Below are 27,623 nucleotides of genomic sequence, written 5' to 3'. Positions count from 1 at the left end.
CGATTAATACCTGGTACCCATTCACTGCTGGGTGGACAGGGGTGTAGGGTATCGGAAAAGCCGCCCAAATTTTTCCACTCCGCCTAGGAATCGAACCTGGGCTCTCTCGGTTGTGAGCCAAGTGTGCTAACCACTGCACCACGAAGCCCCCTTAATTTGTTTGTAAAAACTCACTTATCCTCCATCAATGATAGAGTGATTCAACCTGCTGAGGGAGTGGGAGTGACATGGGCCCTGCGGCCGGAGCAGGAATGGCCCTTGACTGAGTGTGTGAATACACTTTAACCATGACTGAAGCAAGAATGTCCTTTGACTTTAGTGTGACTGTTCCCATAGCGTGTATAAGGCCTGAGAATCAGCTGATTGAGGGTGGAGCTTAAGGAAAGGTGACTGCTGCCACTGCTGGTGTGGTGATGGAAAATGAAAGTAAACAGCCGTGCTGTGCAGGTATTTCAAATCTTAAATCGCTCAGATTTTCATGATATTTTTATTGATTTTATTGATTTTTTTTTTTTGCTTGGCCACATTTTTGCCAGGTTTGGGGTTTTCAGATACCCAGGAGGCAGATAGTTGTGATTTTACTGTATTGTGAAGACAAAACTTTATTTCTGGTGAGCTTTCATTTGTTTGCTATAAACTTGTTATTTCTTTTGCAAAAATCCCTAATTTTTGGAAGGGAGAGGAAGGGAAAGAAACAAATGTCACTTAGAGGGAGTGTCTGGATAGAGAAAGTTGGAAGCTCTTCTACCGTGGCCATCCCCTGGTGGGAGGTCTTAAGAGCAGGCGTCGATGAAATGATGATGATGATGATCAAAACTATCAAAAAATACTTTTGTCATTGGAATTGGAGGATGAGAGTGACCTACGCTGAAAATTTACTGAATTTCTTTCCCACAGCTGGCAGTGGGCTACAGTGATAGAAGTGACTGGTGGCACACAACGAATTATCGTGTGCAGCAGATTCACTCACGATTGTTTCATCAGCTAGCTTGACGTCATGAACATGGCAGTTGAGCCGTTGAAAACTAGGATCGTAAATGTAAAACATGGGTAATCTTTGGGCAAGGAAATAGTACAGCAATAACAGTTAGCAAGCATTTCCTAGGAGGAAACAAAATGGTGCCATTACAAAACACTTGCCTGTGCCATAACAGGCTGGGGTCGACCACCAGGCCCCATCAAGAAAGCCAACTGGTGCCACATGCTAAATGTAAAAGCCAAATGCAAGACTGTGGTCATCAAATATGACAGTGTTTAATGGAGGGAGGGTAGTGAGGGTAGTGGGGGAGTGAGTAGTGAGTCATGACACTGGGCGGACGTGCGTTGCATGTGCTCTGCGCGGAAGCTGCTGTGTCGACAATGGCTGGCAGGGCCAGGAGCATGAAAGGTTGGTGTTACATCTGTGAAGGTTTTACGGGTGAAGTGTCAAAATGGATTGGATACTGTTTGTGTCCTAAGTGGTGCCATGTGAAATGTGCTTATTTGACGGAAATCAAACAGGATAATCTACATAAAATAAACTGGATTTGCACACCTTGCCTTCATAAGGCATCTCTGGCTACTAACATAATGGAAAAATTATGAATCTAAGCAAGAATTATCTGACAAAATATCAATTGTGAAAGATGAAGTTGAATCTCAGGCATTGAGGGTGAGGGAGGAGTTGAGTGAGGTGGCTGATGTGCTCCGTGCTGATAAAGCAGATTCTGCAGGAGGCAGTTGGGCTGACGTTGCGTAGAGGGGGAGGAAAGTCAAGAAGAATCTTCTTGTTGTAAAGGCCTCTGATCAAGATAAAAGGCAACTGAGATGAAGACTGAAGTTTTCCAGGCACTACAAGGCATTCAGATAACTGATTCAAGGTTTACGAATGGAGGTAACATTGTTATGAACTTTGATGATGAGAACACAAGGAATGAAGCAGCCCAAGAATTGGGAACTGATGAGCAAGTTTCAACTAAACATGTGGGAAAATTAAGGCCAAAGATCATGATTTGTAATTAGCCAATTAGCATACAATAATTGAGACCATGTTAAACAGGAATGAGTTCCTAAACTTGATCCAAAGAGTTGAGAAGAAAATTGAGATGATTTTTAGCAAACCTGCTGCAGGTGGCACAATGCACTATATATTGAAATGTGACCCAACTGTTAAAGAGCTGATCCACAAGCATCATGACAAGATAAAACTAGAATGGGGAGTGTATACAGTACCCTCTCGAGTTTCACGCTATCCGAGTTTCACAATCCTCGAGTTTAGCGCTTAGTACTAAATTCTTACCATCACGACTTTCGCACATTACCGCCACAAGTTTCGCGTTGCTTTGACATGTACGGGTCACGTCTACCTACCGTCGGCGTCATGCTTGTTGCCTTAAAAGGCGGTGTCCAACCATTGGAGCTATGGACAACCACGGTTGCCCGTATGCCCAACCGGGAGCGAGTTGTTGGTTGTCCTTATGAATGGAAAACGGTTGTGAGTACGAGCGTGGGTACATGGGTACCGAACGGCTGCATGTAAACAAACAGACGACGGCAGTGGCTGAGGAGTGAGGAGCAGTGGAAGATGGCCCACCAAGAGACTCGTAAAATGGACTGGCAGAGCTGCTTTGCTTACTACTTGATTAACAAGATAAGAGAACACCTCATGCTGTGGAACCACAGTCCAAAAACTTTTTTCTCAAGTCTATGAAAATTGTAGATCTCCAGGTGTTGTTTTCCTTTTCTTCTTCTTCTTTTGACCTGTAATGCATGGCAGTGACGGTGAAAAGTAATAGTGAAAAATTGCCAAAAAAGGCATAGAAAAGCAAAATCAGGGAAAGAAAAGGACAGAAAAACACCTAAGTTCAGGGTGAAGTGTATAAGTGTGCACTGTTAAGTAACTAAGGGCTGCTTTCACAGTCACTTTGTTTTGATCATTACCAATGGCAGTGATCGCCGCTTAGTATTTCACGGAAACTGGCCGATGGGGTAGTGGCGGCTGCAGACGAAGCGAGAGATGTTGAAAGTGTGGTAAGTGCGGGGCTAGGCTAACCCCGCAGCCGCCACTACCCATCGGCCAGTTTCACGTGGAAATACTATAGCGGCGACTGCTGCCATTGGTAACGATCAAAACAAACAAAATGACTGTGAAAGCGGCCCTAAGTGCATGTTGTGAAGTATAAAAGTGTGGAGAAGGAGGACCTAAGAAGTGATACAAAGCATTACAGGTCAAAAGAAGAAGAAGAAGGTCCACTACACTGGCTGGTGTTGCGAGAAATATCTCCCCGATGAAATTAGTTATTCTGCTGTCCACCATGCATGCGCGCTGTGGGAATACACAGCCCGTCATGGTGCAGACAAGTGTTTATAGTGGCGCCATCTTCTGCTTGTGATCTTTGTGAGCGGTGAGGGAAATATGGAAACAGTAAGCAAGTTGAACCTCTCTGCGAGCTATTTTGCAGCGGCAGCAGCGGTTTACGTTCAAGAGGCATTGAAAAGTCAATCATAATATTAGTGATTTTAAGATTTTCAACAGAAAGAGTTAGCAGATTATTTCATAACACAGAAAACTACCAGAAAAATATAGGTTTGTCCAACTGTCCCACGGGTGACCGCGAGCGACTGCCCTTACTCTAGCAGACAACACCACATGGATCACAAGCGTGTATTCAGAACTGCCAGCCAATTGTAAGGCAGCCGCCTTCAACTAGGGCTTAAGGAAAGAAGACGCCTTCCACTTAGAGGCTGACATTCATTTTTTTAAGATCGATATGAAATTTGGTATGCAAATGTCTTAGTAGGTTAACTATACAGTGTCCAAATATCACTGAGATCTGATCATTAGGTGATGAGAAATAAATTATAATGTACTTGGTAAATGCTAATAAATGCTGTCGGCATTAATCAAAATCACTCGGGTTTTTTTCTTCTTAATGTCTTGAGAATCAGTCTGTATAATCCAGATACATGTAGCTTTAATTCTGTAGATTTAGATTTTCATTTTCTCATTGCATATTCGAAAAAAAAACATATACAAAATCATGATGACAAAACTTTAGCTTCTTTTTGGAAATAAAATTCTACCGAGATTTACAGACATTTTTTCGAAAATCTAAATCTACAGAAAAATTCTCCTTTCTTTCCTCTTTCTAAACATATCTTTATGTCTGCAGTCAGTTAAAAACCTGACACCGTGATTTTGCCCAAAAGGTCAAAAAACTTACTTTTGAGATACGAGTCATTTTCTTCTGAGTAGTGCATATCATCATATTTACAGGCTTTATGTGGCATAATTGTACGTATATTGGGATAATAACGGCAATTAAAGGTAATTCAACGTTTATTTTAGTGTTTAGGCTTTATGGTACCTGGTCCCCTCCTGTATAGAGGATATTCCTCACTCGCAGGTGAGGACACGTGACAATGACGGTTGAGTCAAAACAGTTACCTGAAGCGTCTTTCTCTCCCAGCATTTTGTGCATGCTGTTGAAATAAGGCTTTCCAGTTGTTTGCGACTAAGTATAAGTCTTTCTTCGTCTTCGTCAGGAGGAGGAAACTTATTTAACAGCTGGCATCGCAAAGATGTCCGTGTAACTTCTGGTGCTATGGTAGTCACTTATGATGGTGGAGGTGAATGCTGGGAGGTTGAGGGTAATGGGTGAGGCAGTGGTGATGACTCAGGTCGTGAGGTGGTGGCTGGCTGGGGGGCGGGAGATAAGGCTTGCTCACCCGAAGCTACGCTCTCTTCCCTTCTCCTGCTCCTCCTCCTCTCAGTCATCTTCATAACTTTTTCTAGGTGCGTTTTCCTGAGGTTAGATGGGCGACCCATGGCTTCAAATCCTCTAAAATTCAGGAACAGCTTCGCAAAACGAGAATGATGCTTGGGAGCTGAGCGTGTGACATCCACTCCTCAAGGAGTCAGAGGGGACACTACGGTCACAACCGTGACTCACTCCTACTACTCTCACGCTTTCTCAATGTTGCCATATGATAACTAAAAGGGTAAAAGCACTAAAAAATGCCCCCCAATAAGCAGAAAAAAGCTTCAATATCATCAAAATCATAAGCAATAGCAATAACACCTGGCTTGGAGTGCGCGGGGCATTTAAATAATGGTAAACATAGGCGATTTAAAAATATAAGGAATAATGGTATCAACTTGCAGTTTTCACAGAAGATGCCAGACATTTCAAGGGTGATTATGATGTTAATAACTCAATATTGACCTCTGGGTCGAAAAATATTATTTTTTAGGCATCTTCTCCCCTTAAAAACGACCTGTTCTTACTTCCCATTTTCTGCCTATTAACAAGGTACGTATTTTGTGATAACAAGGGAGTAAAGTCGGAAAAAGTCATTATTTTCCACGGGTCGGAACCAATAAGCGCTTTTACATGTATTTCAATACCTCGAGTTTCGCGATCCTCGAGTTTAGCGCCATACCTTCGGAATGAAGCAAGCGCGAAACTCGAGAGGGTACTGTTCTGTGAGAGATAGATATCATGCAATTATATGTTATCACTGTCAGAGATACAGCCATCTTCAGACCAACTGTACTGTCAAGAGCAATGGGGAGGCCCCACAATGCTACAAATATGCCGGAGACAATAAATCAAAGGATTGAACCACGGATGGAAAGAAATGTATAAATTGCGTGAGGTACAAGAAGCCTGGAACTAATCACTCAGTGATTCACCAGTGTTGTGTAGCTTTTCAGACTGAAACTGAGAAAATTTGTAACATAACCGATCATGGCTATTAATTAGTATTTATGACTCGAAGATATATTGTGTGTTAAATGTTCAGTGAGATGGAAATACAATGTTGGATATTTGTGATGCTACGTATAAAGAAAATATATGATAAATGAAACAATGGATATTTGTGATACTATGAAAGTATCTTGATATTTAGCACAAACTGAAACATGGCTAAGTGACTATGATAATGCCAAGTTTATTGAAATGACACAAGTAAACTTCAAGAAAACAATCACAACTTGCTCGTTCACTACGATGTTACAAACAAGTGCATCAAGAATTATTTTTTGAGACTAGCATCATATAATGTTGATGGCCCTGCGAAGTGCTGCACTGGCAGCGGAGCGGGGCCTGAAACCTTATCAACGGTAAATGGTAATAAATGACAAATGAGAAAATATGGTTGCCAAATGAAAATTAGTTGACAAATAAGAACTTGCCAAATCTGAATATGCCAAATGCAAGACTTTACTTATTCTCTGCCCTTCAAGGAAATTATAGAAAAAGTTGGAAAGTTTTGTTTAGTCGGCGCAACATCTGTGGTCATATGCCGGAGAGAGACAGAAGGGGAAGGAATTATAGGAGAAGGGAACAGATCCCAGGAGACGGGACACGATTCCTGATTAATACCTGGTACCCATTCACTGCTGGGTGGACAGGGGCGTAGGGTATCGGAAAAGCCACCCAAATTTTCCCACTCCGCCCGGGAATCGAACCCAGGCTCTCTCGGTTGTGAGCCGAGTGTGCTAACCACTGCACCACGAAGCCCCCTGGAAATCATAGAAGGAAACAAGGATCTACAAAGACAAGGTGGATAGATAGAACTACTATTCATGTTTAAACAGCACTGATGAAAAGTTGCACCAAACTTACTTAACAGTGTGGTGAACAGTTTTCTGGTTTGTGACTCCACTTTACCTCAGATAACGGTAGTACTGGACTAGGTGCCAAGGTTGGTAGTTCTCATCCTGGAAGCTACTTTCCCCAGACCTGAAGTAGGTAGTGCGGGATATGTAGCAGCCATTGTATCGTGGGTGTGGCCGCTGGATGAACATGTTTCGCCATGACCCATATGCTCCAGGAACGCCACAGCTAAGGCCCCAAATCCTGAGTGGGAAAGAATATCACATTAGTTACAAAATGATCAGAATTGCCTGTGAGTCTCCTGTAATTTTAAAAAATATAATCCTGCCATGTACAGTACCCTCTCAAGTTTCGCGCTTGCTTCGTTCCAAAGGTATAGCGCTAAACTCGAGGATCACGAAACTTAAGGTATTGAAAACACTGAAAAAGCGCTTATTTGTTCTGACCCGTGGAGATTTTTATTTATTTATTTATTTATTTATTTTTTTACATGTGGCCTATGGTGCCGGTAGACTATCCATTTGGGCCTGATGGTCGGCCCCGAGCCCGTCATGGCGCAGGCAACTGTTTATAATGGCGCCATTATAACTGGCTCATGCTGCCCCCCGGTGCTCACTTTTTTTCCTCTTTTACTCCCTTGTTATCTCAAAATATGTACCTTGGAAAAAGGAAGAAAACAGGAAGAGAGAACAGGATGTTTTAAAGCCACAGACGAAGCCTTACGATTGGCTGAGCTCTGAAAACACGCTTGTGATTCGCTGGGAGTCCAATGACGTCATCGACGGCCCTCAGCCAATCAGCGGCCTCACTGCCTAAGGGCGGTGTCACACTGGCCGTTTTCCTCTAACCGTTGTGGCTACTGGCAACGCCCGCACGCCCATCCAGGAGCGAGTTGTCGGATGTCCGTAAGCTGGTGTCACACTGGGCCTTTTTCTTCCCACTGCGTTGGCCCGAGCTTGGGCAACCAGCAACTTTTCCACACACACACACACACACACACACACACAAAATTCTTACCATCCTGACATACTCCCCATTAGAAGAAACACAAAAAAACAAGAAAGAATACAAAGGATGGCAACAAAAATGGTTCCAGAGCTGGAGGGACTGACATACGAGGAAAGACTAAAGGAAATGGACTTACTAACACTAGAACAAAGAAGAGAAAGGGGAGACCTAATACAAATCTATAAATTATTGAGCAATGGAAGAAGTAGATAACGAGGAGTTACTTCTAACAGAAGGAATTACCACCAGGAACACAAGAGGACATAGTAAAAAATTGAGGAAGGGGAGATGCTTGAGAGACATAAAGAAATATAGCTTTCCGCAAAGAAATATAGAGGTGTGGAACAGACTAAGTGAGGATGTAGTATCGGCGAGGAGTGTGCAAAGCTTTAAAGAAAAGTTGGATAAATGCAGATACAGAGATGGGACCACACGAGCGTAAAGCCCAGGCCCTGTAAAACTACAACTAGGTAAATATAACTACAGTACCCTCTCGAGTTTCGCAATCCATGAGTTTCGCGGTTAGTCCTAAATTCTTACCATCCTGACTTTCGCGCATTATCACCCCGAGTTTCGCGCTGCTTTGACACGTACGGGTCACGTCTACTTACCATCAGCGTCACGCATGCTACCTTTAAAGGTAGTATCACACTGGACGTTTTACTCCAAACATTGTGGCTATGGCAGGAGAGAGAGAGAGAGAGAGAGAACGGGTTGTTTTGAAGCCGCAGTTGAAGGCAGCTGCCTTATGATTGGCTGGCAGTTCTGAAAACATGCTTATGATTCGCTGGGAGTCTGATGACGTCATCGCCAACGCTCACCCTATCAGCGGCTTCACTGCCTTAAGGCGGTGTCACAATGGCCAATTTCATCCAACCGTTGGGGCTACGGGCAACGCCCATACGCCCAACTGGGAGCGAGTTCACAGTTATCCGCAAGCTTGTGTCACACAGTGCTTTTTCTTCCCACCACATTGGCGTCAGCTTGGGCAACCGGCAACTCCAACTTTTCCTGGTGTGCGTCACACATGGCCAAGGTCGGTTGCCCGTATCCACATTCACAATGTAAACAAAGCACTTGCCCTGTATCAACATGGCGTCATCTGCTAAAGTAAGGGCTGTCATGGCTTGTGCTGCCATTAACCAAGTTGTGGACTTGATGCTGAAGTTAAATGGAAGGAAGAAACAGTTGTGGGTGTGGCATGCCTGTGGTTCCTCCATGCCAGTTCTCATTGTCACCACTGCACGTGCGCGGCCAACCCACCCATCTTGACTCAGCCACATAAACACATGGATCGAATAACAAACACACACACACACACACACACACACACACACACACCAGACTCATTAGGAACCATTGCAGATGTTTCTGACAAAAAGAAATGACTTCACCATTTCTTGAGTGTGTTAGGCAGTATTTGGTGAGTGGCTCACATGAACCAAACCTAGCTCTTGGCAAGAAGAGAGCAGTCGTCTTTAACACTGCTCTCTTCTTGCCATTGGGTATGTTTGGTTTGTATGAACCACTCACCAAATAAGTTCTAACACACTCTAGGAAATGGCAAAGCCATTTTTGTTTGTGAGAAACATCTGCCATGGTTCATGATGAGTCTGGTGTGTGTGTGTGTGTCTTTGTTGTTACTTGATCCACGTGTTTATGTGGTCGGAGTCTAGATGGGTGGGTTGGCCGCTCACGTGCAATGGTGACAATGAGAACTGGCACGGAGGAACCACAGACACGCCACACCCACAACAGCTTCTTCCTTCCATTTAATTGCAGCAACAAGTCCATAACTTGGGTAATGGCAGCACAAGCCACGAGAGCCCTTACTTTAGCAGACGACACCATGTCGATAAAGGGCAAGTGCTTTGTTTACGTTGTGGATGTGGATACGGGCAACCGACCTTGGCCATGTGTAACGCACATCCGCAAAATTTGGATTTGCCAGTTGCCCAAGCTCCCGCCAACGCGGTGGGAAGAAAAGGGCTCAGTGTGACACCAGGTTATGCAGTGGCGGATCCAGGGGGGGGGGGAGCCCCCCCCCTTTAGGGCCTAAATTGCACCCTTACCTTACCTTAGGAACAAAATTGTGCCCTCACATTGGAAATAAAAAATAAAAGTATGTCCTAATTTTATACCACTTTGTTATATTACACTGTGTGCTATTGAATTGTGATATAATAAAAACTTATGCATATGCATTACTTTACAATTTTGCTTTCTTCGTTTAGTATGTAGATCTAAGATTTTTTTTTACAACAAAAGAGCCGGCTCAAGGGCAACAAAAACAGTGTATAAAAAAAGCCCGCTACTTGCCGCTCCCACAACGGAAAGTAGTATAGAGTGGCCAAAAGAGAGGTCAAATTCGGGTGGAGAGGTGTCTTGATACACTCGTCTTGAAAGAGGACAAGTCATAGGCAGGAGGAAATACAGATGAAGGAAGGCTGTCCCAGAGTTTACCATTGTAAGGAATGAAAGAGTGAAGATACTGCAGTGGGGCTGCGGGAGGGGGGGAGGCATGCAGTTAACAAGTTCAGAAGAGCAGTCAGCATGAAAATATCGATAGAAGATAGAAAGAGAGGCAACATGGCTACGGAATTTAAGCGGTAGAAGACCATCAGTAAGAGGAGGAGAGCTGATGAGACAAAAAGCCTTAGACTCCACTCTGTCCAGATGACCTGTGTGAGTGGAGCCCCCCCACACATGAGATGCATACTCCATACGAGGGCGGACAAGGCCCCTATATATGGAAAGCATCTGTGCGTAGGAGCAAAACTGGCGTAGACGATACAGAACGCCCAACCTCGAGGAAGCTGATTTAGTGAGAGAGGAGATATGAAGTTTCCAGTTGAGATTTTGAACTAAGGATAGACCAACGATATTTAGTGTTGAAGAAGGTGACAGCTGAGTGTTATCGAAGAATAGGGGATAGGTGTTTGGAAGATTGTGTCGAGTTGATAGGTGGAGAAATTGGGTTTTTGAGGCATTAAAGGACACAAGGTTCCTTTTACCCCAATCGGAAATGATAGCAAGGTCTGAGGTTAAGCCTTCTGCAGCCTCCAGTCTTGAGTTTTGTAATTCCTGTTGAGAGGGTCTTCTGCTGAGAGAAGTTGAATAATGCAGAGTGGAGTCATCAACGTATGAGTGGACAAGACAGTTTATTATGGAAAGAAGATCATTAATGAATAACAGGAAGAGAGTGGGTGATAGGACTTAGCCCTGTGGAACACCACTGTTGATAGGTTTAGGGGAAGAACAGTGACTGTCTACCACAGTGGAGATAGAATGGCCGGAACGGAAGCTGGTGATAAAGGAACAGAGAGAAGGATAGAAACCGTCAGAGGGCAGTTTAGAAAGCAAAGACTTGTGCCAGACTCTATTGAAAGCTTTCGATATGTCTAGTGCAACTGAGAAAGTTTCACCGAAATGCCAAAGAAAGGATGACCAGGAGTCAGTTAAGAGAGCAAGAAGATCGCCAGTAGAACGCCCCTTGCGGAACCCATACTGGCGATCAGATAGAAGGTTAGAAGTGGAAAGGTGCTTTTGAATCTTCCGGTTAAGGATTGATTCAAAAGCTTTAGATAGACAGGAAAGTAAAGCTATAGGGCGGTAGTTTGAGGGATTGGAGTGGTCACCCTTCTTAGGCACAGGCTGTACGAAGGCACACTTCCAGCAGTAAGGAAAGGTAGATGTTGACAGGCAGAGGCAAAAGAGTTTGACCAGGCAGGGTGTTAGCATGGAGGCACAGTTTTTAAGGACAATAGGAGGCACTCCATCAGGTCCATAAGCCTTCTGAGAGTTGAGGCCAGAGAGGGTATAGAAAACATCATTCTTAAGAATCTTAATAACAGGCATGAAGGAGTCAGAGGGGGGATGAGTAGGAGGAAGATGCCCAGAATCGTCCAGAGTGGAGTTGTTACAGAAATTTTGAGCGAAGAGTTCAGTCTTAGAAATAGATGAGATGGCGGTGCTGCCATCAAGGTTAAGGAGAGGAGGGAAAGATGAAGAAGTGAAACTGGAGATATTTTTGGCTACGTGCCACAAGTCACAGGAAGAATTAGAAAAAGGCAAAGTTTTGACATTTTCTATTTATGAGAGTTTTTGGTAAGTCGAAGAATAGATTTGGCACGATTCTGGGCAGAAATATATAGATAATGGTTAGCAGGAGTGCGAAGGCTCTGGTACCTTTTGTGATCGCTGCCTCTCTATATCTTTGACAGCACGAGAACAAGCCTGATTAAACCAAGGCTTTTTAGCATGAGTAGTAGAGAAAGTACATGGAATGTATGTCTCCATTCAAGAGACAATCACCTCTGTGATGTGCTGGGCACACACAGAGGGGTCTCTCTCCTGAAAGCAGTAATCATTCCACGGGAAATCGGAAAAGTACATCCTCAGGTCGTCCCACGGAGCTGAAGCAAAATGCCAGAAGCATCGCCTATTCGGTGTACAGGAGCGATAGGACAGGATACAGAAATAAGGTTGCGATCGGAGAAGCCCAACGGAGAGAACAGCTTGACAGAGTAGGTAGAAGGGTTAGAGGTAAGAAAGAGGTCTAGAATGTTGGGCCTGTCTCCAAGATGGTCGGGAATATGAGTAGGGTGCTGAACCAACTGCTCTAGATTGTTGAGGAGAGCAAAGATGTAGGCTTGTTCACCAGGCTGGTCAGTGAAGGAGGATGAAAGCCAAAGCTAGTGGTGAACATTGAAATCTCCCAAGATGGAGTTTTCAGCGAAGGGAGAGTGATTCAAGATGTGCTCCACTTTAGAGTTCAAGTAGTCAAAGAATTTTACATAGCTTATAGAGTTAGGTGAGAGATAAACAGCGCAGATGTATTTAGTAATAGAATGACAATGAAGTCTTAGCCAGATGGTGAAAAATTCTGAAGAGTCAAGGTCGTGGGCACGAGAGCAAGTAATGTCGTTGCGCACGTAGATTCAACATCCAGCTTTGGATTGAAATTTAGGATAGAGATAGTAGGAGGGAACAGAGTAGAGATTGTTGTCAGTAGCCTCAGAAACTTGTGTTTCGGTGAGAAAGAGAAGGCGAGGTTTAGAGGAGAGATGGTGTTCCACAGAATGAAAATTAGAACAAAGACTGCGAATGTTGCAGAAGTTGATAAGAAATAGATTCAAGAAGTTATCAGAACACCTCTCAGGTCGGCAGCCAGAAGGGGAGTCCTCGCTGAGGGAATTTCTGGTGCCCCCCCCAGGCGGGGGACGGGGGCATTGCGATTAAGCGCCATATTGAATTTTAAAATTTGGGAAAAGGTGTGTATGTTGTGTGAATGTAGAGTACACTCAACCCTCGATTTGCCGGACTAAAAGGGGGGAAGGCTTGTCCGGGAATGGCAAATGTCCGGCAATGGAAAATGTCCGGGGGTCTACCCCCTTGCCGGACTTTACCCTATATATGTCCGGGAAACACAACCCACCCCCGGACTACACCTCGCATAGCTGTCCTATACTGTCCTGTAATATAATATATTACCTTCTACAACATGCACATATACAACACGTTGTGAAGAAGAGGTGTATCCACAACAAGCACGTAAGCACAACACTCGTGTGACGCGGCAGACTTGTGTACAGTCAAGTACTAGACGTGTATGTCCGCCCGCACTGCCATCTAGTGCCCGATTTGCGAACTTTGTCTGGCGCGGTAGTTTGAAATCGACTTGTCCCGGACTTTTTTTTTTTTTTTTCCCCCCCCCACGGACTCTTGTCCGGCAAATCCGAAATCTGGCAAATGGAGGTCCGGCAAATCGAGGGTTGAGTGTACTGTGGAAAGAGAGAGGATCTGTCTTTAGAGAGCATGCTGAACTACTCTCTGGTGCTGATGAGACAATAGGGAAACGGAAAGTGAAGACATGTGAAGGGTCTTTGGAGGTCTTCAGAACCCACCTAACCTAACCTTTAATTGCAATGCTAGCAAATATTATGTGAATATTAAACAAGAAATATATATATATATATATATATATATATATATATATATATATATATATATATATATATATATATATATATATATATATATATATATATATATCTATATATATATATATATATATATATATATATATATATATATACAGTAAAACCCCGATTATCCGAAATGGAAGGGGGGAAGCCTCTTTCGGATAAGCCGATTTTTCGGATAATCCGGATTTATGGCCGCCATTTTGATCGCCGCCTGTGAAGTGTGTGACGCGACTGCCGCCGACTGACGATGTAAACAATGAAACCAAACAAACACATGCTACGCTAAACAAAGTAGTACGCTTAAAACATGTGATGTAAATGTTTTATTGTATGTTTGTCTGTGTGTCTCCTTGTCTGGACCAGTGTATGTTGATACTTGTGAGCGTTGCAGATCTGAATTGTGAATGTTGCAGAGTGCGATTGTGAATGGTTGTGCAAGCTTGCAAGTGTGACCTTGATGCATCGTGCAGGTGGAGACACAGTATGATGACTCATATTATCGCGCAACTCGTATGTTGGAAGGGGAATGTGGCATGGAGTGGAGAGGGGAGTCGTGGTTGTGTCGTTGTCTTGAGAGTACGGTGTGAGAGTAGTCGTGCAGTAGTTTGTTCGTTCGCCGCACCTACGTCCTTGCTGGGGCGAAGGTGCGGACGTGGTGTTGTTGAGAGTTTGTTTAATGTTTTTTGTCTAATACATTGATCTATTCGTTACAAGCTATTTCGGCAATACGTATTAGAAAGCATATTCATTTTAACTGTTCTTATCAATTTTGAATGTGTTAATATAGTACAAATGTAGTTACTTTTATTTATTTTTGATGTTTTATAACGTTTTGGTATAGAAATTTTTAATTTTTTTTTAATTGCATTATCCAGATCAATTTCGGATAATCCGGTTTTTCGGATAATCCGCTGGATAATCGGGTTTTATATATATATATATATATATATATATATATATATATATATATATATATATATATATATATATAAGTATATATATATATATATATATATATATATATATATATATATATATATATATATACTATCCATATCAGACCCTATGACATATCGTTTTTCGCAAATATCTTTCAAACGAAGACTCGGATCAGCATGGGGCTTTGGCACAGATTGCTTCACACACTCCGCTAATTTTTGACGCTATTGTGCAATGCCAGATGCAGTTAATTACAGCGTTTACTCTTGACTGTGATGGCAAAACCTGCGTGAGCCACTTACACTCGAACAGGTGAGGCGTTACGTATTTGTGACGTGTATCCACCACCTACTCCACCACTGGCTTCCCCTACTCCCACCCCTCCCTTTCCCTCCCTCCTACCCTCCTCCTTCTCCCCGCACTCTCTTCCCCCGCCCTCTTTCTCCCCCATACCTGCCCCTCCCCACCCCTCTCTCTCTCTCTCTCTCTCTCTCTCTCTCTCTCTCTCACTTGCGATGTACACGAGATATGAATACATGCACACGTATGACTTGAATTAATGGCAGATAAATATAAATTATATGAAGTCTGCATCAGCATCAACAGTGATGACGAGGATGACCTGTTTGTCGATGGTGATGAATTTTGAAGTAACATTTGTGGTCAGTTATTTGCATTATTAATCCACCTATCATATACTCACTGTCTATTTTTGTGTGCTATGACTTTTTAATATAGCTATCTACATGAACACATATCGTATGACAGTCTTTTCCTCATATCAGAATAAAATTTTCATATATTTCTCCAATTTCGTTTCACGTTTTTACTCTGCAATGAATTCCCACTTCAATTCCATCCTTATTCCTTTCCGTCTTTTTCGTGATTTCCTATAAATGATCAAGCGTCAGCTACGTGCTTCATCCCATCATACGCTCAACGTAACCTGTGGGAAGGAGGGTCATACACTTGTATAACTTTCAATGGTTGTATAATTGCCATACAAACCTCATACAGCACTTAAGCAACATCCAGTTACGCTGGAACAGGAATCAGGGTCGTGTGCATAAAACACCAGACCATACTTTGCATATACTTTCGAGCTATCCGCCATTATAGACAAGTCATACGTGTGCAAAGGTTCACATCGCATGTGCACCGAGAGAGAGAGAGAGAGAGAGAGAGAGAGAGAGAGAGAGAGAGAGAGAGAGAGAGAGGAGAGAGAGAGAGAGAGAGAGGGGGGGGGCTGGTATGGGGGAAAGAGGGCGGGAGGAGAGGGTGCGGTGGAGAAGGAGGGTTGGAGGGAGGGAAAGGGAGGGGTGGGAGTAGGGGAAGCCAGTGGTGGAGGTAGGTGGTGGATACACGTCACAAATACGTCACGCCTCACCTGTTCCAATGTGTAAGTGGCTCACGCAGGTTTTGCCATCACAGTCAAGAGTAAATGCCATAATTAACTGCATCTGGCAATGCACAATAGCGTCAAAAATTAGCAAAGTGTGTGAAACAATCTGTGCCAAAGCCCCATGTGGATCCGAGTCTTCGTTTGAAAGATATTTGCGAAAAACGGTATGTCATAGGGTCTGATATGGATAGTATCTATCTATCTATCTATCTATAAATAAATAAATAATATGGTATGTCGCCCATCTTGTATATCAGCCCCCCCCCTTCACCTGGTGCTGGATCCGCCACTGAGGTTATGGTCAACCGACAACTCGCTCCCGGATGGGCGCACGGGCGTTGCCAGTAGCCACAACGGATAGAAGAAAACGGCCAGTGTGATATTGCCTTAAGGCAGTGAGGCCGCTGACCGGGTGAGCGCCAGCGATGACGTCATTGGACTCCCAGCGAATCAAAAGCGTGTTTTCAGAGCTCAGCCAATCGCCAATCAGCCAATCGCTCAAAGCTCCTCATCTACGCTCCTTAGAAAGGTTGCCATATGTTACCATTAACCCTTTCATTGCTAAATGCTCGCAGTGAGCGTTAGGCATATTTGCTGGTGGTGCTAAACGCTCGCTGCGAGCTCCACCCGCACTCAAATGTCCCGCATATGAAAGTGTTCCAACACTAATTTTAATGACGAGATTTTCTATTCTCTTTTTTCTATTACTCTCTCGGTCCCACACGTCCTAGAACATGTATCAAAACACGAGAAATATAATCAAAACAAGGAGGTATTCAAGTCTGCCTGGGATTGAACCCGCGACCAGCGTGACGGGAGAGCCACTCCTTCCCGAGTTGGCCAAAGAGGTACCCCACTGGCTAAGTGGGTCATGGGAGGCTCGTTCATCAGGCCGTCGCTGCACTACATAATTCTCACAACACAGGATTGCCAATTGAGTGGGTTTTTCACTAAATTTGGTGGAAAATCATATCAGCCCAGAGCGGCAAATCTACGGACGAGTAACTGGTGGGTGTTCTTGCCCAATATAGCAGCATTTTTGCATAGCTTCACCTATCACCTGACTGATTCTTTGACCAAATAGTTGTAAATATTGCAGTTGGCACTATTCCCCTGCCAGAATCTGAAGGAGAGATATCCGCAGTTCTCTCAATATGGCTGATCATCACGCATGCACCGATGTAAGTGTTAACATTCAACACTCCCTGAACGTGCATGTACGTTCGCAAGAGAGGCATACATAACTGACTCCTATAGTTCTGGACCTCCTCTTTCCAATGGTGTTTTTGGTTTTTACCTGTGATGAATAGTTTGTGAGATACAGAGGTTAAAAGAGACCCCCCTTTGGGCTGCAGAACTGCGCCTGAGGGGATAGTCATGTCCCGTCCCGCGTGCAAAGAAAGGGTTAAGAAACTTATCCCCCAAAATGACGCTCCCAAATTTGACGCATTTTCACCGAAAACTTAATTTTTAATCAATTTTTTAAAGTTTATGACGCATTTTGCGTCATCGTGCACCAGGACCTTTTACCCTTGATGACGGAAAATGTGTCATCGTGCACAAGAGGGTTAACATAGTTATTTTTACAATGAGAAACAAAAATGCATTTGCAATAAAGATTTTAGTCATCCACGGATATTCGTTCTTTTGAACACGTATCACACAAAATATCAGCTGACTGGGCCGCTGCACAGTAGAAATACTTCCAGACTAATCCACCCAAGTCCGCCCCACGATTGCCGATCAGTCATGTCAGGCAGCATCCTGCTCCACCAATACTGTTCCTGTGTAATAGCCGCTTTAACCATCACTGCTAAAGTACCCGGCACACTGGTGACTGGCGTGCCATGGGGGTGTTGTGTGTTGTGTTTTGTGTTCACGACGCCCCTCGGCTCCCACATGTGGTGTGTCTTCTTCTTGTGACCTGTATGGTCATGTCCTCCTCCTTTCTTCTGCTTATTCCCACTTTCCTTTTCTGTTCCGTCACACTATTCATTATTTATATCAATCAAAATTTGTACCTTCGGCGTATACCGCACAGGGGTAACTTTTTGGCATTTTCTGAGTGAAAAAAAGTGCGCATTACACGCTGCAAAATATGGTATTTTTCATTCTGGGGACATCTGGGAACTATTGTGTCAAATGGAGGTGTTTTGGGTGTTTGTTTTGTACCAGTAACAATAACCCCTAGGCCTACCAAAACCTAACCATTGGCATATAAGATGCAGGGTGATTTTTCGAATCTTCTTTTTTGAAAAAAAGTGTGTCATATGGTGGGAAATACGGTACATTATACTACTGAAGAAACAATTCAAACAAAAGTGGAATATATAGTTGCATGTCTCGAGTGCTTCAGTCCTCTAATGATCTAGTCATGTCTTTGAACAACACTGATGCGAAATTAATGTATAAAATATGGCAACATTGGTCGGACTTACTGTACAGCCAGAGGTGACTCAACGTGCGAGTGTTCGGAGCAATGTCTTTATAGCCATTCTATTTTTTTTTTTTACATATATTCATTTTATTTATATTCAGTTTTACTGTTTTTACCTATATTTAATGGTCATTACCCTTTGCAGCTTAGCTTACAATGATTGAATCGTAATATTTGCTGTATTTTTTTATACTGTCAGGGATGCTGTTTTGTGGTCTTACGGGTTTATATGTTTTTACTACTAAATTTATTTCTAATATAGTTGTATATGGCACTCTTTTTGCTGACATAAAGATTATTATCATTACTATTATTATTATTTTTCCATATGAAATAATGGAGGATGAACTGCAGGACGCCATGAAGGAAACACCCCCCTCTACGCTGTCTGTGATAAGGAGAGACGGGGAGATAACATAGCCACACTCAGCTGTCATCCCCCATGGTGCAGGCTCCTGTCACCCAGAGTAGGTGTTCCACCCACTGGATCTTGGGTGTTGACAGATGTTGCTTCCATGATGGAAAGAAACCAACTAAAACCTATGAAAAATATGTCACAGTGGTAACACAGCTACTGGAAATAGTTGCCAGATACCTACACTCGCCCTCTGACTAAATAACAGAGGGAATACAGAAGCCCCCCGCTGTTCATGGGTATTTGGTTCCGCGAGATTCCGGTGATCCGCGAATCCGCGATCGACGGCCAGGACTATAATCAAATAGGGAAAATAGGGTTTCGTTCTACCATCTCGATCGAATAAAAAAATTGATTTCCAAGGCATTTCTAAGCATTGTTATATAGTTTTACATACACATAAATCACAAATTAAATATGGACTGTAATAGTTTAACACTCACTCTGTGGTTGGTTGTGGTGAGTGTGAGTGCGTAGGCGGTGGTGGTTGGCGGGCGAGTGGTGTTGTCAACATGAGAGGCGGCGGTGCGGTGGGATCCCAGTCCCGACCTGACGAGTACACGTTCGAGCTGGGGGGTGTTTGAGAGTGACTCTGGCCACCCGGACTTCCCCGGGTCCTCTCAAACATGTGACACCACAGCCCGAGGTGCTAACTCGGACTTCCCGTTGCAGCTCGGTTTGGAGAGGTGGAGTGCCACCGTGCTGTGATGACGTCATCAGCAAATATGGCGGCCCAAACAAACACATATAAGTACTTCCATTGCATTTCACCTCACTGTGCCACCATAACCACTGCAGCTTCTTTTTCATCCTCTGGTGCAAGGAGCTCGTCGCCCAGAACAGCTTGTGATGCAGGTTTAAACGTCATCAGGAAGATTAGCGGACGTCATTTTGCTGCCAGAACAGCTAGTAAACGTCATCAGGAAGATCAGCGGATGCCATTTTGCTGCCAGTGAGTCGCCATTACCATAGCAACGACGAGGCTTAAGGGGCGCCTATGGGGTATTTTTTGACGAATATATTTAAAATCGGACGAGTACATGTTTTTCGCTCAGCGTGGCCGGGAAACCCTAAATTACCATGTGGTGAAGTTTGTTTTCGTAAAATTAAAACCCCTCCCCCTTGGGGGGGCTTTAGGGTAATAGTCAGGCATGTGCGTCATAAGACCCTCTTGTCAACATATGCGGTATCATTCGTATATACGTAAAAATTGCATTAGAATATTTTATTTCTTTGTAAATTTTGTCATCTGTCATCCTCTCTTCTTCGCGCGGAGAGGCAGGGGAGGAAGAGAGGTGCCACCGCGCCAGTGCCAAGTGAGAGACAGACGGGAAAAGTATGCCGTACTTTTCTCTCCTCTCCAGCCAAAAAAACGTCCCGACAAATGATGTACAAACGCAAGGCAACCAGAAAAAGTCACCAACATCAAGAGGGCTTATGGAGCGGCCAAACCTCAGAAAACAAGCAAGAGAGTAGTGTAGAAGCAAGGCACTCCCGTGGCACTCGCGCTACCTGGCCACAATGAGGAAGGTGGCGCCTTCTGACACCCTCCCCTGCGAGTGAGTAATACTTTCTTAGAAAGGGGGACCAGATGCCTTATCATTCTGAGGTAAGTCAACAAGGTATATACAGTCATATGAGAGAATTTCATACCAATCAGATAAATACAAATGGCAAGACAGGGAGAAATGTAAAAAAAATCTTTAGGAGCCAATATCTCGAAAAGTAGCTTTTTAACCTTCAAATAATTTCACAAAATCAGTAAAACGTCTGAATGACTTTTGTAAGGTATCATTTTAAACTACAACTAAAGGGCGATTTTTTGTTGGAAATGGATTTTCAAAAATGTCAAAAGAAAATGGGACACAGAGTGGAGAAAATAATAAGTGACAAAAAATTGTAATTTTTTTTTCTTTGAAGACAAAACAAAAAATAAAAAATTCACTTCCAACAAAATGTAGATAAGTAAACAAAGTTTCTATGGTATTTTTTTCAAAGCGATTAACTGAAAAATAAAGCCTGTGAAACAAAAAAATGAAAAACACGCTTTATTTGAGTCTCTCCTAAACTTCACCCGATTTTGATGAAATTCGCAGAATATCATTTCTTTACATCAACAAACAACATACTAGAATTTCAAAGCTATTGGACGTACCATATGCGCAGGAGGAGACCCATAGGCGCGCCCCTTAACTGAGCGGCGCACAAAAGCATTTGATAGAGGGGTCTGGGTCGTCTGGGCGCCCGGGGTGGCCTGAGTTGCTCTCTCAAACGCACCCCTGGGCGCTACAGACTGTGTATACACGAGTTTTCATCTGCATTCAACTTTGGGTGTTGCAAATACCCTACCTGCATATAAGCGAATCCGTGAACAGTGAGGCTGTGAATGGTGGGGGGCTTATGTACTTCAAACGTGTGGCGCGAAAAAATCATGATTACCGGAACAATCGCCACCTCTCCTGACATGGCGATGCGATTGTTCATGAACAATCACCGTAATTTAAGGGTTAAATACTGTATTTGACAGCTTATAGGACGCATGGGCTTATAAGATGCATCCCCAAATTTGTAAGGCTTTTGAAAAAAATATAATAAACGAGTTTGAAACATGAGTGTCAGGTGAAGATTTTTCACCTGACATTCGTGGCCCTCCCCAATATCAGGTTATTATTAACCCCTTCGCTACGGGCGGGCGAAAATAGCGCCCCGCCCCGTATCCGGGCTGACCGCGCGCACCAAATTTCAAACTTCGCTTCTATTTATAACAAGTTTTCAGCCATGAACTCAACATAATCATCACGTATTATATATAAAAACATGCAAAATTAAATGGTGCACATAAAGAAACATAGTTTATTGGATAATTTTGAGATGTATGCATAAATATACAGAGAAATTTGCTTTATTCGTAGATGACTTGTGTCTGCTGAATTTTATTTCCTTATATTAGTTGTGATAAAGAAATAGATTTGTGGAGAAAAGTGGAGGAAAGGACACAGACGTAAGTAAGATCATGGAAAATATCCCACTTATTCACCGGCAATACACACAAATAGTAATGAGTAAATGGCTGAAATTCTGTGTGTGTGTGTGTGTGTGTGTGTGTGTGTGTGTGTGTGTGTGTGTGTGAGAGAGAGAGAGAGAGAGGGGGGGGGGGGTCATAAGATTGACACTTGACACCTCACTGATATGGAGAAAGAGAGGGAAAGAGCAGCTCTCTCTCTCTCTCTCTCTCTCTCTCACACACACACACACACACACATTGAAGAAAGAAATTAGAAAGTTGGAAAGAATACAAAGAGCAGCGACTAAATTACCGGAAACTCTGAGAGAACATACTTATGAAGAAAGACTGGAGGAATTGGGACTAACAACACTGGAGAGAAGAAGAGAGAGAGGGGACTTAATAGCATTGTACAGGATACAAGAGGGGTTGGAGAAATTGGACAGGGAAGACCTAGTGGTACGTGACAGAAGTGTGACAAGAGGCAATGGTAAGAAATTGAAGAAGAGCGACTGTAGGAGAGACATCAAGAAATACAGTTTTCCATACAGAAGCATAACAACATGGAACGGACTTGATGAGGAGACTGTGTGTGCAAAAACGATTCATGAATTTAAAGCCAAACTGGATAATAAGCGTTATGGAGACGGGACAGCACGAGCCTAGTACGGCTCTTTTCCTGTATCTCACAACTAGGTAAATACACACACACACTTCTGAGACAACACAGGAGTGAGACGGGTAATTAAACATTTTTTTCCGACCCAATTTATCTACGTGCATATGTGATAGTATACAGTTAAAAAGGCCGTGCTTTCTATAATTCTACGGAATTTTTTTCGCAGAAAACAATTTTTTTTAGGTAAACACTTGAAACGGACCCCTTAAGGAGAGGAGGGAAAGATGAAGAAGTTGGAGGAGATATTTTTGGCTAGGTGCCAGAAGTCTCTGGAAGAATTAGAGGGAGCAAGGGTATGATAGCAAGGAAGAAAATTCCTTCACTTCCAACTTTCACTTGTGTTGCTCCACTATATTACACAGTGTTGCACTTATAAATGAATTAATAATAAGGTGTATGTAATGATACCTTATTTATGTCTTTGACATGTATATATACTTTATGGATTATGATTGGTTGAAGAACTTGTATTTCTGGCTCAGAGCTCCCACTCTGAGTGGGTGGCTGTGGTCAAAAGTGCCCACTGTGTAGGAGTTAAAAGGCAACATTTAGAAATGCTTGATGTATTATAATACAACTGAGATGTCTCATTACGTACTTATGCATAATTTTAAGAATAATTTCTTTCATAGATCTACCACAGCTTTTTCAAATTTACATGTTAACTCCTGGGGGTAATGGAAGTTTGGAATTTTCATGTAGTGGACAACTCACCTCAAACAAGCTTTGTGCCAGAGCTCAGGGTTCCTGGCGACCAAGTAGAATCCCTGACACACACGGGACACCTGCTCCAATGACCTCATGTCCAGGTCACTTCCAACAACCCAGTGCATGATGCACTCCAGCATTTCAGGAGGCAAACAGGAAATATGTGGTGCCTGAAAAATATGTTCCTTTAACCATTGAACAAGGAGTGTTGGCCATATTTTCATGTGCATTTCAGTTTTAGGAATAAATTATTATCATCTATTTTTTTATCAATTCCCTAACTTCTATTTACAGGTTAGACATTCCACAACTATCTTCTAACTGTCTCTATCAGTGCTTCTTCTTCATTAACCTGGTAGCAGCAACGGGACAAATTTGTGGCTTTACCGTGAAGCAGCAACGGGACAAATTTGTGGCTTTACCGTGAAGCAGCGACGGGGCAAATTTGTGGCTTTACCATGAAGCAGCAACGGGACAAATTTGTGGCTTTACCATGAAGCAGCAACGGGACAAATTTGTGGCTTTACCATGAAGCAGCAACTGGACAAATTTGTGGCTTTACCATGAAGCAGCAACGGGACAAATTTGTGGCTTTACCATGAAGCAGCAACTGGACAAATTTGTGGCTTTACCATGAAGCAGCAACTGGACAAATTTGTGGCTTTACCATGAAGCAGCAACTGGACAAATTTGTGGCTTTACCATGAAGCAGCAACGGGACAAATTTGTGGCTTTACCTTGAAGCAGCAACGGGACAAATTTGTGGCTTTACCGTGAAGCAGCAACGGGACAAATTTGTGAAGCAACAACGGACAAATTTGTGGCTTTACCGTGAAGCAGCAACGGGACAAATTTGTGGCTTTACCGTGAAGCAGCAACGGGACAAATTTGTGGCTTTACCATGAAGCGTTAACTGGACAAATTTGTGCTTTACCATGAAGCAGCAACGGGACAAATTTGTGGCTTTACCATGAAGCAGCAACTGGACAAATTTGTGGCTTTTGTTAAAGCAACGGGACAAATTTGTGGCTTTACCATGAAGCAGCAACTGGACAAATTTGTGGCTTTACCATGAAGCAGCAACTGGACAAATTTGTGGCTTTACCATGAAGCAGCAACTGGACAAATTTGTGGCTTTACCATGAAGCAGCAACGGGACAAATTTGTGGCTTTACCGTGAAGCAGCAACGGGACAAATTTGTGGCTTTACCATGAAGCAGCAACTGGACAAATTTGTGGCTTTACCATGAAGCAGCAACTGGACAAATTTGTGGCTTTACCATGAAGCAGCAACTGGACAAATTTGTGGCTTTACCATGAAGCAGCAACGGGACAAATTTGTGGCTTTACCGTGAAGCAGCAACGGGACAAATTTGTGGCTTTACCATGAAGCAGCAACGGGACAAATTTGTGCCATGATATAAACCCCCCAAAATAGAAGATACATAATCTGATCACAAATGCATTGACATGTATCATGAAATGGTTTGTGTGAGGGGTGATTTTTTCTCATTTTTCTCGCTTGGAGGGACCATTAAGAAATTCGATCCCCGCTGCTACCGGGTTAACACAGAGGGTGGCTAAAAAAAAAAAAAAAAAAAAAAAAAAATGTGACAATGTTTTTACTATTGTCTGCTATAGAGATCCATCAAAAAATTGGAGAATATTATTTTTATGTTTACACATATTATATTTACTCAGAAAATATTGCGAGAAAATGCGCCACAAGCCAGTGTGGTGACTACATTTAACCCGTACAGTGTCGTCTTTTGTCATCGATAGGGGTCATGCCAGGTTGCATTTTTTTCGTTTTTTATTTTTTTATTTGCCCCTTAGAATATAAAAAAAAAATGCAAATTATTTGATATATACATATATTATTTATATGTGAGGAATGGAACCCTAGAGTGTTCGTCCTCTTATTTTCCTCCGTCTCAGAGCTAACGATGTCATACCAGGAAAGGGAAGTTTATCTTAATTTTTTTTAGAGCCTATATTCTTTCCATTATAAACACTTCTCTCAACCCTAAAGCGTGAGCAATGTACAAGTACTTCTTTACATCACAAAAACCTTAAAAAATAAACAGGAATTGTAAGTACAAGAAAATGGTAGGATGCACATCAGGCAACACCGCTCGCTTCAAGGCCGTCTGTACTACAATCGTAGTTCTCAAAGTTCAACAAAACACTATGAAGCTTCCGACAATAACTTTTCATTTCCGATTACTCTGAACCATAATTTACAATTCCACATGCCTTACTGATTATAAAATCAAGGAGTAATTACCTAGAAGAAGTAACTTACCTTCTTGTATAATGATTTTTGTTGGAATGCGGACAAATGTACAGAAAGGCCCTTCAACATCCATTTAAAACAACGAAGACTTGTCAAATTATTCTTCTTTACTGTCAATGAACAATGTTACATACACAAACAAAAATAAAGGGCGTGTAAGCCCTCAAAAGAGCTTGCGTATATATACGTACTAAACACTTCCCTAAGAGGTACGTATATGTACGTACTAAACACTGTACGGGTTAATGAAGAAATTTTCCACTCTCTTTTTCTATTACTCTCTCGGTCCCACACGTCCTCTGGGTGTATTGAAACACACGAGAAATTAATCACAACAAGGAGAGGGTATTCCCCAGCTGCCTGGGATTGAACCCACGACCAGCGTGACGGGAGAGCCACTCCTTACCGAGTCGGCCAAAGAGGTACCCCCCCGGCTAAGTGGGTTATGGGAGGCTCGTTCATCAGGCCGTCGCCGCACTACATACACTCCTGTCGTTACCTGCAGCTACAGCACTACAGCATAGTGATCATTGTGAAGCCATGCCTCCATCCTTCCATCAGTCCATCCATTCACCCAGACATCCATCCACCCATTCAACCATCCATGCATCCACCTGTAATGCTTAAATTCAATTAAGTACGGGAAAGATAGAAATTAGGGAGGAAAAGTATTTTTAAGTATTTTTAAGTAAGTATAAGTATCGCCGGAGTCCGTTACCGTGTGGAACATTCCAAACTCACACCGAGAGGCCCACTCCCCTATCTCCTGGTTACCCCTAGTGTCCGCCTGACATCACGTGGCCTGAGGCAGACAGTCCATTCTCGGTGTGAGTCTGGAATGTTCCACGCGGTAATGGACTCCGGCGATGCTTTTATTTACTTAAAAATACCTACTTAAAAACTACTTTTCCTCTCTAATTTCTATCTTTCCCGTACTTAATTAAATTTTGGCATAACATACCCACATATCCAAATGTAGTCACCCATCTACCTATCCACTCATCCTTTTATCCAGACACTAACCCCCCCCTATTTATCCAACCAGCTTCCCACCCATCCAACCATCAAACCCACAAAGCCATTTATCCATTCATCCTTCTGTCCATCCATCAAACAATGCACTTATTCATCCATCCATCCACCAAATTATCCATGCAACCATCAATCCACTTACCCACACATCCAACCATCCATCTGTATATCATCCCATCTATCCAAACATCAAACTACCCATCCATCCATATGTCTATCCACCCATCAATCACCCACCCAGCAATAATTCAACTATCCATCTATGAAATAACACATCCACACATTCATCAACTCACCTATCCATCAACCCACCAATCCATCCATCAATCAACCAACCATTAAACCATTCATCCATCAACTCACCCACCCTCCATCCATCCACTCACCCAATCTTTCATCCATCCATACATTAACCCATCAAACCATCCACCCAATTATTCATCCATCCATCATCCATCAATCCATCCATCCATCAAATCACCCATTTAATCACCTAACTATTCATCCACTCACCTCCATCCAACTGACAACCAACCCTTCAAACCATCCATCCATCCATTCATCAATTCACCCATCCATCTGTCCACCCATACATACATACATACACCCACCCATTAAGTCATCCATCCACCCATTCAACCAATCATTCATCCATCCATCTAACAATCCACCAACTTTCACATTAGAGATGTACTGGATATTCACATCCACATATTTTTCACATCCGTACATATCCGCTTGTGATAAATAAAACATCCCCATAGGCATCCGCATTCTCAATTAAATAAATATCTGCATCTGCATCCACACAGCACACAAAGAGGATGTGCCGGGTATACAATGTTTGAATATGAGATTGAAAAACACAAATTGGGAGCGTTGAGTGCTTCTTATACAGTTGTGGGGCCGTGTGGGGCATGTAAGGCAGCTGGTGAGAGTCGCGTGACATAATGAGCAGAGTTGCTGGTGTAGTGTACTAGTTGTTTAGGAAGTCCTATGTAACAAATGTAGTTGATATTTGGTGGTAATAAGTGTTCAGTGTGTGTGTGTGTGTGTGTGTATTTACCTAGTTGTGACACAGGAAAAAGAGCTATAATCGTGTTGTCCCGTCTCC

General features: G+C 42.9%; 1 protein-coding gene across 5 annotated transcripts in view; it reads right to left on the bottom strand.

Annotated features, from left to right (window-relative positions):
- Positions 1-27,623, bottom strand: part of LOC127005780 (F-box only protein 9-like) — a 172,449-nt gene that overhangs the window by 38,460 nt on the left and 106,366 nt on the right. For 4 of the 5 annotated variants that reach the window (XM_050874876.1, XM_050874877.1, XM_050874875.1 and 1 more), the window contains 2 exons: positions 23,188-23,351; positions 6,657-6,845 (listed from right to left, as the gene is read on the bottom strand). In XM_050874876.1, the coding sequence (XP_050730833.1) occupies positions 6,657-6,845; positions 23,188-23,351 (353 nt within the window). The remainder of the gene's footprint in view (positions 1-6,656; positions 6,846-23,187; positions 23,352-27,623) is intronic. The other variant, XM_050874879.1, reaches the window with a different exon arrangement.

This window comes from Eriocheir sinensis, chromosome 31 (assembly GCF_024679095.1).
Source record: "Eriocheir sinensis breed Jianghai 21 chromosome 31, ASM2467909v1, whole genome shotgun sequence".
Classification (NCBI taxonomy): Eukaryota; Metazoa; Arthropoda; class Malacostraca; order Decapoda; family Varunidae; genus Eriocheir; species Eriocheir sinensis.
This window is presented reverse-complemented; position numbering and strand designations above follow the sequence as displayed.